This window comes from Bos mutus, chromosome 18, assembly GCF_027580195.1.
Source record: "Bos mutus isolate GX-2022 chromosome 18, NWIPB_WYAK_1.1, whole genome shotgun sequence".
Classification (NCBI taxonomy): domain Eukaryota; kingdom Metazoa; phylum Chordata; class Mammalia; order Artiodactyla; family Bovidae; genus Bos; species Bos mutus.
The window spans coordinates 4,935,274-4,949,712 of record NC_091634.1 but is presented as its reverse complement, the minus strand read 5'-3'; the positions used below and the strand labels follow the sequence as shown (position 1 = coordinate 4,949,712).

General features: G+C 55.4%; 1 protein-coding gene across 2 annotated transcripts; it reads right to left on the bottom strand.

Moving 5' to 3' along the window:
- Positions 1–4,217: 4,217 nt before the first annotated feature.
- On the bottom strand, positions 4,218–13,589 carry TNNT1 (troponin T1, slow skeletal type). Of its 2 annotated transcripts, XM_070387183.1 has the most exons (13): positions 13,543–13,589; positions 13,422–13,435; positions 13,114–13,143; positions 12,885–12,917; positions 12,024–12,045; positions 9,734–9,797; positions 9,269–9,385; positions 8,971–9,048; positions 7,062–7,175; positions 6,836–6,945; positions 5,316–5,406; positions 5,146–5,186; positions 4,218–4,379 (listed from the first exon to the last, which is right to left on the bottom strand). In XM_070387183.1, exons 1-13 carry the CDS (start codon positions 13,572–13,574, stop codon positions 4,334–4,336), a joined length of 792 nt encoding a protein of 263 aa, XP_070243284.1. In that variant the 5' UTR covers positions 13,575–13,589; the 3' UTR covers positions 4,218–4,333. The 2 variants fall into 2 exon arrangements, with proteins under 2 accessions (XP_070243284.1, XP_070243285.1); XM_070387184.1 differs by lacking the exon at positions 12,885–12,917.
- Positions 13,590–14,439: the final 850 nt, after the last annotated feature.

The following is a 14,439-nucleotide window of genomic DNA, read 5'->3' as shown; positions in this document are numbered from 1 at the left end:
TCAATGCATGAAAGTGAAAAGTGAAAGTGAAGTCGCTCAGTCGTGTCCAACTCTTAGCAACCCCATGGGCTGCAGCCTACCAGGCTCCTCCGTCCATGGAATTTTCCAGGCAAGAGTACTGGAGTGGGTTGCCATTGCCTTCTCCGAAAATCACAAAGAATGGCTCTGAAATACAGAGGCAAGAGTTCTGTTTTCCAAGGAATGTCAGATCAGCTCTACCCACTTTAAAGTTCTTGGGCCTGTGCTAAGAAATAAACTACAGATCCCGTGAAGTCTGGAGACCACTGGGATGGATACAAAAGGGATAGCCGTTGGGGTGGCTTTGGGGATATGTAGTCCTTCAATCCCACACTTCCCATTCAACGTATACACCCACCTTCTTCTCCAGGCAGCTTGAATGGTGTGTATGTTGTTAGGGTGTCTTTGGTTATCTGTGTCTCTATAAAGTGAAAAGTGAAGTCGTGTCCGACTCTTTATGACCCCATGGACTGTAGCCCACAAGGCTCCTCCGTCCATGGGATTCTCCAAGCAAGAATACTGGAGTGGGTTGCCCTTTCCTTCTCCAGGGGATCTTCCCGACCTGTGCATAACTGTGATGTGTGTGTTTGTGGTTGTGTCTATAGCCCAGTGTATACTGTTTTTGGAAGCTTGTGTTCACTGTGTCTGTAAGCTGTGATATAAATATGTCTATAGTTTTATGATTTTTATTTACAGGAGACACGATTTAGAGTATCTGCTCAACCCACACAACCTCCTATGGGACATGCTCCCACTGTGAGTTTTGTTAGCCATCTTTAGGTTGACTGCTGCATTTAGACTTGAACCTCTGTTTAACAAATTCTTTTCTACTACAATGGATAAGAATTCCAGCTCTGGTTTAGGCATTCCTAGATTTGATCTTGTCTCTTGTCACTTCCTAACTGTGGGGTCTGATCTAGGACCTAGGCTTAATCTCTTCATCTCTGCCTCCAGGAGCTGTTGAGACGGTGTACCTGGCCTGTCTCATAGGTAGACGTTGGCTCTGTACAGGCATTTTTATATTTTACTCATTACAATTCTCTTCTGCCCTTCTCTTTTCCACGGTGAAGGTTTTTTTCACTTCTCAAGCCTGTTGTTTTCTCTCAATGCTAGCACTGGAATGTTGATGCTTAACCTCACAGCTGGTGAAAATAGCCTTGGAAAGATAACATGTTCCATTTTTCCCTGCAAGAGGCAGAAAAACTGACCTCATAAAGATGGTTCGGATAAAGGGATGCAAGAGGACATTCACAAAGTATCAAGTTGACTCCTCTGTTCTGTGAGAAAACAGGGGTAAGCATAGTAGAAGTCAGTTCTAACTTCTATTTTAACCGTCCTTGAAAGAGTTATTTGCACAAATGAACCTTTTACATTTAAGACAGAATTATATTGTTAGGACTTCCCTGTGGTCCAGTGGATAAGACTTCATGTTCTCAGTGAAGGGGACATGGGTTCGACCCCTGGTCGGGGAACTGAGATCCCACGTGCAGCAAGTACTGAGAATTCGAACCGCAGCTAGAGAAGCCCACACCTCAATGAAGAGACAGCACAGCCAAAATAAATAACGATTGCTGCTGCTGCTGCTGCTAAGTTGCTTCAGTCGTGTCTGACTCTGTGCGACCCCATGGACGGCAGCCCACCAGGCTCCCCTGTCCCTGGGATTCTCCAGGCAAGAACACTGGAGTGGGTTGCCATTTCCTTCTCCAATGCATGAAAGTGAAAAGTGAAAGTGAAGTCGCTCAGTCGTGTCCGACTCCCAGCGACCCCATGGACTGCAGCCTACCAGGCTCCTCCATCCATGGGATTTTCCAGGCAAGAGTACTGGAGTGGGGTGCCATTGCCTTCTCAGAAATACCGATTAATTAATTGTTAAAAAGAGAGAGAATTATATTGCGAAAGGCACCCTGTGGCTGACCTGCTGTGACTTTCAACACACGAAAATATCCGCTGTGTCCTTAAACTCATGCCAACAGGCTTTGAAGTTGACAACCATCTCAAGAATGGCATCTTCCCAAAGGTTATCCAAGGACACAGGCCCAGAAAGAAGCCCTCCGCCTTGCAGTGTCAAGGACCACGGTGCTTATAAAAAATGCATTTTATCCAAAATCTAGAACCAGGTTCCCAGATTTTCCAGATCTGTACCTAAGATCTCTTCTCCTCCCCAATGACTTCAGTGTGCTTCTCTCTCTCCTCTTTCCCACGTGGGAGGTTTGTTTCTAAATTACCAGTATTACAATGGCCCTGCTCCATCTCCACCAGCATGGGTTAGCTAGAGAGGGAGAGCTTGTGTTTGTATTTATATAATGTCAAAGCACCCAGAGGCACACCCAAGCCGGACAGACAAAGCTGATCTGCCTCCCTGAGACTCTGGACCTTCATCCGAGGGGAGCCTGGGAGTGTGTTCCAGGCACGGGGACTCTGTATGTGGGTGGCCGGAGACTGGGTCGGAGACCGCCAACTGCCTGCCCATCACTACTGCATCCTTCCTCAAACACAAGAAGCCTGCTTTTGTTTGGAGCAGCAACGCACCCAGCTGGCTCCAGAGCCAGAGGAGACCTAGTCATCTCTGCGGTCAGGGGTCGCGATAAGATGTAAGTGAGCACGACTAGGGCGGGGTGGGGGCTGTCCAGGAAGGCTTCGGAAAGTGGTTTGACTCGGCCAAGAGTCTGCCTTCTCGTCTTTTCCTGCCTTCCTTCTGGGAAGCGGATGGGACGGCGCAGAGCTCCAGAAATCATCTCGGGACCAGTCTGCGACCTCACAGGTGGAAGCCGAGCAGGAAGGCGGGAGGCACCTGATGGCAGGCTTCGTTTTCTTTAGGTTTATCCACTTTAGGATTTCTTTTCTTTTTTTTTTTTTTCCAAGACCCATAGTGCTTTTACTTATTTATTTTTAGCCATTTTTAAAAATTGAAGTCTAGTTAACTTACAACGTTGCGTTAGTTTCAGGTTACAGCAAAGTGACCCAGTTATATATAGAGACTTTTACAGATTCTTTTCCCTTATAGGTTATTAGTTTGGGGTTTGTTTGTTTGGCTGCATCGTGTGGCTTTCGCGATCATAGTTCCCCAACCAGGGATTGAACCCAAGACCCTGGCAGTGGAAGCCCGGAGTCCTAACTACCGGACTGCCCTGCTACAATACATCGAGCAGAGTTCCCTGTGCTCTACAGCAGGTCCTTGTTGGTTATCTATCTCATATATATCTTAATAGTAACGTGATCAGAGGAGTTTTTTTTAGTCTATTCACAAGGTTGTAATGCCAGAACACTCTCATCACCCCCAGAAGAAGCACCATCCGCCTAGCCATTACCCTCCCCCACTCCTTCCTTCTCCTGTGTCCCTGGAGACCACCTCTGCTCCCTGCCTCTGTGGATTTGCCTTCTAGAAATTTCACATCAATGGAATCGCATAGTGTGTGGCCATTTGCGTCTAGCTTCCTTCATTCTGATTTGCCGGCTCATCTGCACTGAAGCCTGTGTGAGAGCCGCATTGCTTTTTACAGCTGAATAGTGTTCCCTCATATCTGTTCACCAGTGGATGGCCGTTTGGGTTGTTTTCGCTTCTTGGGTATCCTGAGCTATGCTGCTGCTGAGATTCCTGTACATGTGTTCGTGAGAATATAGATTTTCCGTTCTCTTGGGGCGGAATTGCTAGGGCCTAAGGCTCAGCGGTTGGAGAAGGAAATGGCAACACACTCCAGTGTTGTTGCCTGGAGAATCTCAGGACGGGGGAGCCTGGTGGGCTGCCATCTCTGGGGTCGCACAGAGTCGGACACAACTGAATCGACTTAGCAGCAGCAGCAGCATGGCTCAGCGGTAAAGATCCCACCTACCAATGCAGGAGATGGGGGTTTGATCCCCAGGTCAGGAAGATCCCCTGGAGAAGGAAATGGCAACCCACTCCAGTGTTCTCGCCTGGAGAGCCCCAAGGACAGAGGAGCCTGGCAGGCTACAGTCCACAGAGTCGCAAAGACTCAGACACAACTGAGCCACTAAACAACAACAAATGGTAACACTATGGTTAACTTTTTGAAGACCTGCCCGACTCCTTTCCAGAGAGGTCGCACCGTTTTGCATGACCACCAGCTGTGGGTGAGGGGTCAGAGGTCCTCAAGATTGGTGAGAGGATTCTCCCAGCAGCTGTGAGCTGGTGCCCTCGCCATGGCCAGCTGGGCGTTCATAATAACACAGGACTCAGCACGTGCTGCAGGGGGAGCATTTATTTCAAGCCCCAGATGGACACACACCCCGGATGGGCACACACGCCAAGGACTCCCAGGTGCCTCGAGGCGGTGGGGGGGGCGCTGTGCCCAGCTCCTCACTTCCAGCGGCCTCCGACGCGGCCCTTCCCGGCCCCCTTCCGGCTGGAGGAGAAGGAGGGGTGTCAGGAAGGAGCTCCTCCCCGCCCACCTCTGAGATGGGCCCCGCCCTCCCTGCCAGGGGAAGATGCCTGCCACTGCCTGCTCTTGGGGGGGTTCGCTGCCTGGGGTGGCACGATTAGCCATCACCAGCCCATGGACAGGCGGGAGGTGGTGTCACTGGGCCAGCTCAGGATGTTCACGTGGGCACTGATAAATGGTTATGGACACAGAGCTGGGGGGAGGAAGGGGACAGTGACAGAGAGAGGGCCGGGGAGGCTGCGGGGGAAGAGAAAGATGGAAACTGAGGCAGAAAGATGGAGAGAGGGAGGGAAGCAGGGCGGGGAGACAGAGTGAAAACAGAGAAAAAGCCTTGCTTCTCGACATCAGCACTGGTGACATTTGGGGACCGTCCTGAGCATCGCAGGACACTGAATAGGAGCCCTGGGCTCCTCCCAGCGGGGGACAGTAGGACCCCCTCCCCAAACGTGTTCCGGACATCCCCTGATGTCCCCTGGGTGTGTGTGGGGGGGAGATCACCCCCCCGCCTCGGAGGACTAGTGATTAAGAGGGACATAGAAAGGGTGATTGAGACCCCAGAAAAGAACCGGAGATGGAGAGAAAAGGACAGGTTATGAGAACGTTCCAGAGAAAGAGGGATGAAGACAGAACCCCCAAGAGAGGGTGGCTGGGGCTAAAACTCAGAGTCAGGGGCAGCAGGAGAGACAGAGTCAGAGGGACGGGTGTGGGGCACAGGCTCGTTCACACTTACAACTTCTGGGCGTGGCTGATGCGGTTGTACAGGACGTTGATCTGCGGAGACCAGAGGGATGTGTTGGTAGAGCTGGAGGGAGAGCCGCCCCCTGCCCCCTGACCCAAACCCAGCCAAGCCCCCAGCCCCAGCCCCAGCCTGGCCTGGCCTCCAGCAAACACGGGTCTCACCTCATATTTCTGCTGCTTCAGCTTCGCCATCAGGTCAAACTTCTCTGACTCCAGCTGGTGGATCCAGTCCGACAGTTCCTGGGCCTTCTCCCTGGCCGGGCAGAAGGGCTGTCAGGGAAGGGAGCCAGGCCGGGCCCGGGCCCAGAGGGGCTGAGGGAACCCTTTGAATTTGGCTTTACTGGTGCCATTGTGTTAATAATTTGGGGCCCTTTTGTTAACATGCAAAGTAGATTGCAGCAGGGGGTCTTTAAATCTCTGCCCGCTTCTCCATGTCCCTGTCTCTCTAAGGGAGAATGGTAGCATGGCTAAGGGCCCCGGTCCTGGAGTCAGAAAGCATAGGTTCAAACACCAGATCTGGAATTCTCTGGCTTGTGACTATGGCCAAGCGACATACTATTTAGTCCAGGCCCCGCGATAATGTTTCCTGGGAGGAAGGGGGCTGGAGTCGACTCTGCATATCCATCCCCAGCTCTGAGCACAGGGTCCTCACACTGGAGGTTTGAAATCAGTGTCCTGGGAGCATTTACACCATGGAAATGAGCAGACGCTGAGATGTGGACTTTTAGCCTCTGGAGATCCACTTGGGAAGCATTTACCATCATGCCTCTTCGTAAATACGTGATGAAGAACACAGATTACCACACCAGACTTCCTGGGTTCCAATCCCCACTCTTGTGCCTGCAGACTGTGCAACTCTGGAAAGGTTCTTTAACCCCTCTGTGCCCTTTTTTGTTTGCTGGCTTTTTTAATGTTCTGGTTTGTTATCTCCAAGCTGACGGTGATGATAGTATAATGGTATCTACCTCACGGAGCTGCAAGCCCTCCACATGGGCTACTGCTCGCTGACATTTCACTGCTCTGTGATGTAGACTCTGTTATCACAGCCTCCTTTTACCAGTGAGGAAAGCAAGACTCAGAGGAGGTCAACAACTGCCTAAGATCACATAGCTTAAGTGGTGGAGCTGGCACTGACCCCTGGCAAGCAGTCTCAGGTACTGAGCTCCAAGTCCCCTCTCTGCGCCGCCTCTGGGGTGGTGGGTGTTTCTGACTTTAAGGGCCGTGCCTGGGCGCTTAAGACACAGAGGAGGCCCCCGAGGGAAGACCCTCCCCGGCCTTCCCTCTGAGGGCTTATCCTGAGAGGCAGGCTGTGCCCAGAGTGAGCTGTGAAGGGAAAGACGGAGCTCCGACCAGAAGCGATTTGCCTGGGAAATTGTTGCCAGTGTGTCTGGCTTTAATTCAGGTAGAAGAGGGAGCCCATTTGGAATTCCCAGGGGACATCATCAAACCAACATTATCGCCTCAATTTTGGTCAGCCCTGTGGTCTGGTTTCCTATCATCTCCCAGATTCTACAGGTCTTGGCACCAAAAACATAAGTCCTACATCAGTGACACTCCACAGGGGAGTGGCCCAGAGAGGGAGAGACACTTGCCGACACACAGCGCCGGCGTTTCCGCCCACTCAGACCTGGGCCAGGGGTCACCCCATCTGCCTGTCTGCCACCCGGGCCCCTCCCGCCTACCGGAGCTGCTCTTCTCCCATGTGGTCGATGTTCAGAGGCTTTTTACGCTCAGACAGGATACGCAGTTTCATCTCACGCCCCGTCTGGCGCTTCCCTCGCTTCTGTTCTGCCTGAGGGTGGGAAGGGGGCACCATGAGGTGGGGGGTGGCTCCCCAGCCCCTCCTCCTCAGACCCCAGCTGCCTCCCCCGGGACCCCAGACCTCAGGCCCCAGCAGGCTGAACTCACCTTGACCAGATAACCCCCAAAATGGGCACCCATGTTGGACAGAACCTTCTTCTTCTTGGCGTCGTCCTCGGCCCGCTTCTTGGCCTCCTCCTCTTCCTTCCGCATCTTCTCCTCCTGTGGGAAGAACGGGGTTCACCCCTGGGCCTCCCCCACCCCCCTGGACTGAGAGGGGAGGGCACCTGAGGGGGGCATCAGGGAGGCCAATTCTGCACCGAGTGAATCAGGGCTCAATCAGACTCAAGCATGAGAAAGTGTTAGTCGCTTCAGTCGCGTCCGACTCTCTGCAGCCCCATGAACTGTGGCCTCCAGGCTCCTCTGTCCATGGGATTCTCCAGGCAAGAACACTGGATGGGTTGCCATTCTCCTCTCCAGGGGATCTTCCCAACCCAGGGATCAAACCCCAGCCTCCTGCATTGTAGGTAGATTCTTTACCATTTGAGCCACCAGGGAAGCTCACCAGAGACAAGGTCAATATCAGAGCAGACAAGGATGCAAATACTTCCTCCTGGCCCTTCCAGGCCTGGGTGTGTGACCACCGGCCAGTCCTTCGTCTTCTCTGAGCCTTAATATGCTGCCCCTGCCCCCAGGAAAACTTAATCTGACGTGGGGGGTGGGGATATGCTTGCTTTTCTCTGCGTGCTCCAGCCTGCAATGGCCAGCGGTGATCTTGCTGTGTGACCTCCGTGTAGGTACTTGCCCTCTCTGAGACTTACTCTCCTTTAGTCTCATGAGAGGAGAATGACTGTCCTCAGAGGGGCAAAGAGGGTAACTGGTCATGGGAGTGGGGTAGGGGGCAGAGTCAAGAGGCTCTTGACCTTGAGCCTGAGGAAGGGGCTCCAGAATGCCTTCACTGAGGCATGACCACATCCGGAAAGTCTACGTTGTATGTTCCAGAATTAGAGGCTCGCCCCGACCAAAGCCCTTCGCCACTGGAGGGACAGGCGAGGTGTGGGGCTTGCCCGTAGTTCCCCACCTGAATGAGCTTCCTCTCACTGCTGTAATCTGCAAACATAGTGGCTTAAGGCAATGTCAATTTATCACCTTGCATTTCTGCAGCTCAGTCTGCAGTGGGTCTCGGGAGCTAAGTCACGGGGCACACAGCCTCCTCCTAGGCCCGTGAGCGGAGAGTCACCCCCTTTCCTTTTCCAGCTTCTCGGGGCGGCCTGCACCCCTTGGCTCGGGTCCCCTTCCTCCGGGAGACCAGTCCTTTGTCTCCACAGCACCCAATTCCTGTTCTTTAACAGTGGTTTGGGGGACTTCCCTGGTGGTCCAGTGGTTAAGAATCTGCACTTCTACTGCAGGAGGCACAGGTTCAAACCCTGGAACTAAGATCCCACACGCCTCGAGGTGCGGCCAAAAAAAAAAGAAAATGAGTGGGTCATTCAAGTCAGGTCATGTTTCCAAGGCCTATAGCAATGGGAGCATTCTACTCAGTTTCTCCCAACCAGCCAGTGATTCACTCCACAATGGCAGGTGAACAATCTGAAAACATCCTAGGATTTGTCCCAGAGAGAAAGAGGAGTTTAAGCCAGACCTGCTACTGGACCTTGGTCACTCCTGCCTAGGACTGATGGGAGTCAGGATTTTCAGAGCTCAGACCAGGAACATGCCAGGCACCCTCCTGGACACATTGTGCACATAAATATAGGCCAAAAGATGGAAAGAGAAAACCTGGGTCTTTGTGATAGTATTTAAGTCCCTTGATCCAGCCATGCCTGAAGCAGGCCCTGCCTTAGGCAATTTAGTTATATGAGCCAATAAAACTCTCTTTCTGCTAAATTCAGTTGGGGTTGGGGTTTCCCTCCCTTTCAACAGCAAGATCCATGGATAATACGCATGTGGACTTTCTTGGGGTCACAGAGAAGATCACGAATGGAAAACCGCTCCCAGGAGGAGGGGAGACACCCACCGCCAGCTTGGCCTGACGCTCTCGCTCCTTCTCGGTTCTGAAGCGCTGTTGCTCGGCTCTCTCCGCCCGGCGCCGCTCCTGGAGGAGGCAGAGGGCTGAGCGGGTGCAGGGACCACCACGCACCCCCTTATCCCTTCCCAGGTCAGGTCAGGAGTGGAGACAAGCATCAACTTGGGTGCGATCCGGAAAGTTTCAGCCTTGGGTCTGCACTGGACAGCAACCATGCTCCGTATCTCTCAGGACCCAGAGGCTGGGAGGCGAGGGGCGAACTGGGGGAAGCCCACCGCCCTCCACTCACGATGCGCTCTTTCAGCGCCACCAGCTCCTCTTCCTCTTTCTTCCGCTGCTCAAAGTGGACGTCGATGAGTGTCTGCAGCTCCAGCAGGTCCTTTTCCATGCGCTTCCGGTGGATGTCCTGGGGGACGGAGGGCGGGAGCCTGGTCATCCCCAGGTGGTACCCCGAGAAGGCACCAGCCCCGCAGCACCTCTGAGAAGCGTCAGTGGGGGACCCCTGGACCGCAAGAGTTTGTGGGATTGACCGTCCGCTGGGACAGACAGCTGCCGTGCGCTCGATGTCCAGCAGATGGCAGCGAACACCCTGCTCTGACCCTAGGGGGCCGCGAGGACGCAATTCCAGGAGTGTGTCGGAAAGCAAGCATGCCAAAAAAGAAGAAGGAGGAGAAAAAATAGGGAGGGGCGCCGCTTCCTAATTCGCGCCCTAGAGGCTAGCAGCCCCGCCCGGGATGGGGCGTCTGTTACTTACATCGAAGTCCACACGCTCCCCCTCTGGGATCTTTGGCGGGATCAGAGGAGGTACCACAGGCCGGCTGCGTGGACAGAAGAGAAACGCTGAGTGCCCTGACCTTCCGGCGGGGCAGCATCAGCCTCACGTGGGTCCTGAGCGCCTGCCGTGCGGCCGGTCCGCATCGGACAGGCTGCCGTGAGATGCACGCCCTGGTTCCACAGACTCGGTGGAACCCACGAATGTAAAATGTTTCACTAAGGACGTTTATATGGCTTAGTGTCCCAACGATGCGATTTCCAGTACAACGCGTTGAGTAAAATATGCTATTGGGATTCGTTTTACCCATTTTACTTTTTCAAATGCAGCTAGCAAAAAAATAATAATAATAATAATTCAGTTACATATGTGGCTTGCGTTGTATTCGTATTGGGTGGTGCTGCTATGAGGGGCTGCCCTTAATTTCCAGCCCTGGGGTCCTCCCGTTTCTTAGAATTTTCTTTATTAATTTTTTTTTTTAGCTGCATGGTGCAGCATGTGGGTCAGTTCCCTGACCAAGATTTGAACCCATGCCCCCTGCACTGGGAGGGCAGAATCTTAACCCTCAGACTACCAGGGAAATGCCCTCTTCTTTGGTTTCTAAAACAGCACCTCCTCCTGACTTGCTTCCTATTTCTCTGCCTGTCCCATCTCTGTCTCCTTGTCCCCTGGTGGGACTTTTGCTCTTCGATTCATTCGATTCATTCATAGGTCAGTCATTCATTCCCATGACTTCAACTGCCATCATTTACTGAGGATTAGCCTCTGTCTCCAGCACAGACTCTTCCTCAAACCCCAGACACCAGTGAACAGATGCCTCCTGAACATTTCCTGTCTTTGCACAAACCCTGCCCTAACTGAGCTCACCAACCTGGGGTTCTTGGAACTTCCCTGGAAGTCCAGTGCTTAAGACCCTGTGCTCCCACTGCAGGAGGTGTGGGTTCCATCCCTGGCCTCAGAATTAAGAGCCCACATGCCATGTGCCATGACAAAACAACACGGAACCCTGGGGCTCTCTCAGCTGGTGGTCCCTTTCTACCCTAAGCCCTCTGCCCCAGCTTGGGCCTCACCTCGTCCCACAATTCCCTGGCCATGTCATGCACCCCAATGCCCCCGGACATTTGCACATGCTGTTTGCCCTGCCTGCAATACCCTTCCTTTGATATACCACCCCACACCCACCCCTGGGAACTTCCTGCTCAAACAAGGCTTCCCTGGTGCTGAAGCACAGCTGTGCTTTCCTGTACACCTGGCTCTCACTCAGATCTGAGCCTCTGGCTTCTCTGCTCAGAACCCTCCGTTGGCTCCCCAGTGCCCTGGCCTCCACAGGCCCATCCCTCTATAGCCACAGTGAAATTCACGCACTGTCTGCAGAGGCCCCAAGGATTTCTGCTTTGTATGCTCGGGTTGCTGCCTCCTTGCATCTCTAAGCTTTGGGTTTGTTTTGGTTTTTAAGTTTTTAGCTGCACTACACAGTATGTGGGATCTTAATTCCCCAAGCAGGGACCAAACCCATACTCCCTGCATTGGGAGCGTAGTCTTAAGACCACAGGACTGCCAGGGAAGTCCTGGATTGCCAAGCTTTGGTCTCAATATGACACGCCCCAGGTGGCCTCTCTCCCCTCCGTGAGCTCCATGGCCCCACTGGTCTCCTAGTTTGGATTCTCCTGTGTCTGTATCTCTCCCCTGAAACACGGGACCTTGCACACAACACTTGCTTCCTCATCTCCCTTATACCTCCTTCAGCTAGCAAACTCCTTGTCTCTCAGGCGTCACCTCTCCTAGGAAGCCTTCCTTGATTGCCTAGAGCACAGATAGTCCCCTCCTCTGTGTTACCATGGGCTTCCCCGGGTGGCTCAGGGATAAAGGATCCACCTGCCAATGCAGGAGATGTAGGAGATGTTAGTTCGATCCCTGGATCTGGAAGATCCCCTGGAGGAGGGCATGGCAATCCACTCCAGTGTTCTTGTCTGGAGAATCCCATGGACAGAGGAGCCTGGTGGGCCACAGTCCACGGGGTCGCAAAGAACAATCAAACAACTGTGCTACAGTCGCCGGATCTGGGTCTGTTTCACCAACGGGGCAGGCAGAGTCTGCCTCTCGCCAAACACCAAAGTGGAAAGTTCCACCGAAATGTTTGCGGAAATCACTGTCCTTTCCTTTGCTTCCTTTCCCCACTCTCCTTCTCTGCCTCGCTTGCACCCTGTCTCTGGAGGTGGGAGATATATTTAAGGGGGTGTGATGGGAACCCCCACCCCTCCTAGGATCTCACCTTGGTTTGGGGCGCTCCTCTTCTGGTGAGAGGGATACAAAGAGATAATTAGCAAGAGTTCGTGGGTGGGTGGGCATGACATTTCCACAGGAGGGACCCGCCCCTTCCCAAGCCGTGGTTCCCACAAGCCCAGTTCCCTTCTCCTGCAGCTCCGGGGGAGGGGTTGGCGGGTAAAAGAGGATAAGGGAAATGGGGTGGCCTTTAGGAGGGACAGGGTCACACGCATCAGATATACATTCAGAACTGGTGTGGGGGATCCCCCTCCTCCATCGCTGGGAACCCAGGTGTCCAAACCTCCAGACCATAAGGAGACCAAAAAAAAAAAAAAAAAAAACAACCCCCGCCCCCGCCCCTCGTCCTACACACCCAGAGCTCCTACCCTCCTCCATCAAGACCTAGCAGTGCAGGGAGGCCCCACGCCCTCTCTTCGCTCGGTGACCCAGGAGTTGTGTCCTCGGCCGCTCCCCATAGCAATCCAGACCCCCCCCCCCCTCACCACCGCTAGCCCCTACGGCAACCCCGGCCCCAACCTTTGAATGTATATGAAGGAGAAAAGTAAGGGACAGGCGAAGACGAGAGGGAGGGAGGGGTGCCTCTCCGCAAACACCCAACCCTTCTGTGCTTGGCCCTCGAGTCTGGGGAAGAAGGCTTGGGTGTCGGTCCCTTTAAGACGGAAGGGAACGGGTTAAAGCCTCCGCGAGGCTGGTTCCCTTCACGGCCAGCAGAGGGCGCGAGCGCGCTCCGGGCTTAAAGGGCCGGGCCGGGCCGGGCGCGGGTTGCGGGGCGCGGAGCGGGTCCTCGCGGAGGTCGGGGCCCCGAGGCCCCGGGATCGCTCTCCGGAAGCGAAGCAGCCGCGGTTACCTGGCTCTGCCGCCGGCTCCGGCTCCTCGGGGGCTGGGAGGGGGCGCAGGATAAGCGAGGGGGTGAGGGGCCGGGGAGGAGAGCGGCCGCGCGCGGGCGCGGGGGGCGGGGAGGGGAGAGAGGGGAGAGGCTGTTAGAGGAGCTGAGGCTGAGCCCTCCCGGCCGCCCCCGCCCCGGCCCCGGCCCCGGCCCTGCGTCCGGCTCCGACCTGCGGAGTGCGGCGCCTCACCTTCCTCCTCCTCCTCGGCGGCCTCCTCTTCTGCAAGGGGTAGGGGACAGAGGGCGCGGCGTTAGGGGTCCGGGGGAGGGGTGGGGGCCCCCAGATGGGGGCACAGGGAGAACCGGGATCGGGTCGAGTCCGATCCGAGACCGAGAGGGGGGCCCCTCGGGGCCTCCGCGGCAAATGGACCCGAGAGCGCTTCCCACGCACGGGCTGTGCGAACCAGGAGAGCGGGCGTCGGGCGGGGTGGGCTAAGTAAGATGCTGCAAGGCACCCCCAACCCCACCCCCGCCAAGGCTAGCCCGCGCCCCACTCACCTTCAGGCTGCTCCCTGAGGACCCGGGGGAAGGAAAGAGGGAGGGAGAGAATTAGGAGCCTTGGAGGCGGGAGGGGTCTCCGCCGCTCCAGGCCCCCAGCCCTCCCGCCGGCATCACTCACTCTTCATATTCTTGCTCTTCGGCGTCCGACATCCTGGGGTCCTGGTGTGACCTACAGACAGCAGAGAACAGGCCAAATGGGGTGCGGTCCAGAAGGGCAGGTGGCTGGGGTCTGGACCCCCGATTCTGAAGGGGAGGGGCCGGGGGCCTGGAACCCCGGGTCTGAGGGGGGAGGGGCCGGGGGCCTGGACCCTGGCTCTGGGGAGGAGGGGCCGGGGGCCTGGACCCTCGGGTCTGAGGGGGGAGGGGCCGGGGGCCTGGACACCCGGGTATGAGGGGGGAGGGGCCAGGGGCCTGGATCCCCGGGTCTGAGCGGGGAGGGGCCGGGGGCCTGGACCCCCGGGTCTCAGAGGGGAGTGGTTAGCCCCCCACCTCCTCAACCTACTGATCCGGTGATCCGGGCACTGGGGGTAAGGTGGGGCCGAGCCCCGGCTGCAGCCCCGCCCCTCTCCACAGCTGTCCCCTTTTGTCTTATGACAAGTCCGTAGGAACCTGATCTGGGTCTGGATTAGGAGAAGGTATTTGGGAAGGGACAGTGGCCTGAAGACAATAGCTGCCCCGCCCCCAGGGTCTATTTTGGGGGGATGTCACATCGGGTGACACAGAGGACATCTCCTGAGAAGTATCTGAGGGCGGGGGGGGTGGGTGAGGGTTCAGGGAGAATTAATCGCCAACCCCACCCCCACCCCCACCCCCGTCCTCTCCCACCCCCAGGGCCCCCACCCCTCTGGCGGGTTATCTGCCCACCTGTCACCTCCTTTCACCTTCACCCACTGCCACGGAGGGGACAATGACACACAAGAGCAGCTTCTGTCCCCAGGCCTCACCCTGACCCCTAAATACTAACACCCCCCATCTCTGAAATCCCCAAGGTGCCCAGGTGAGACCTCCCCAGACC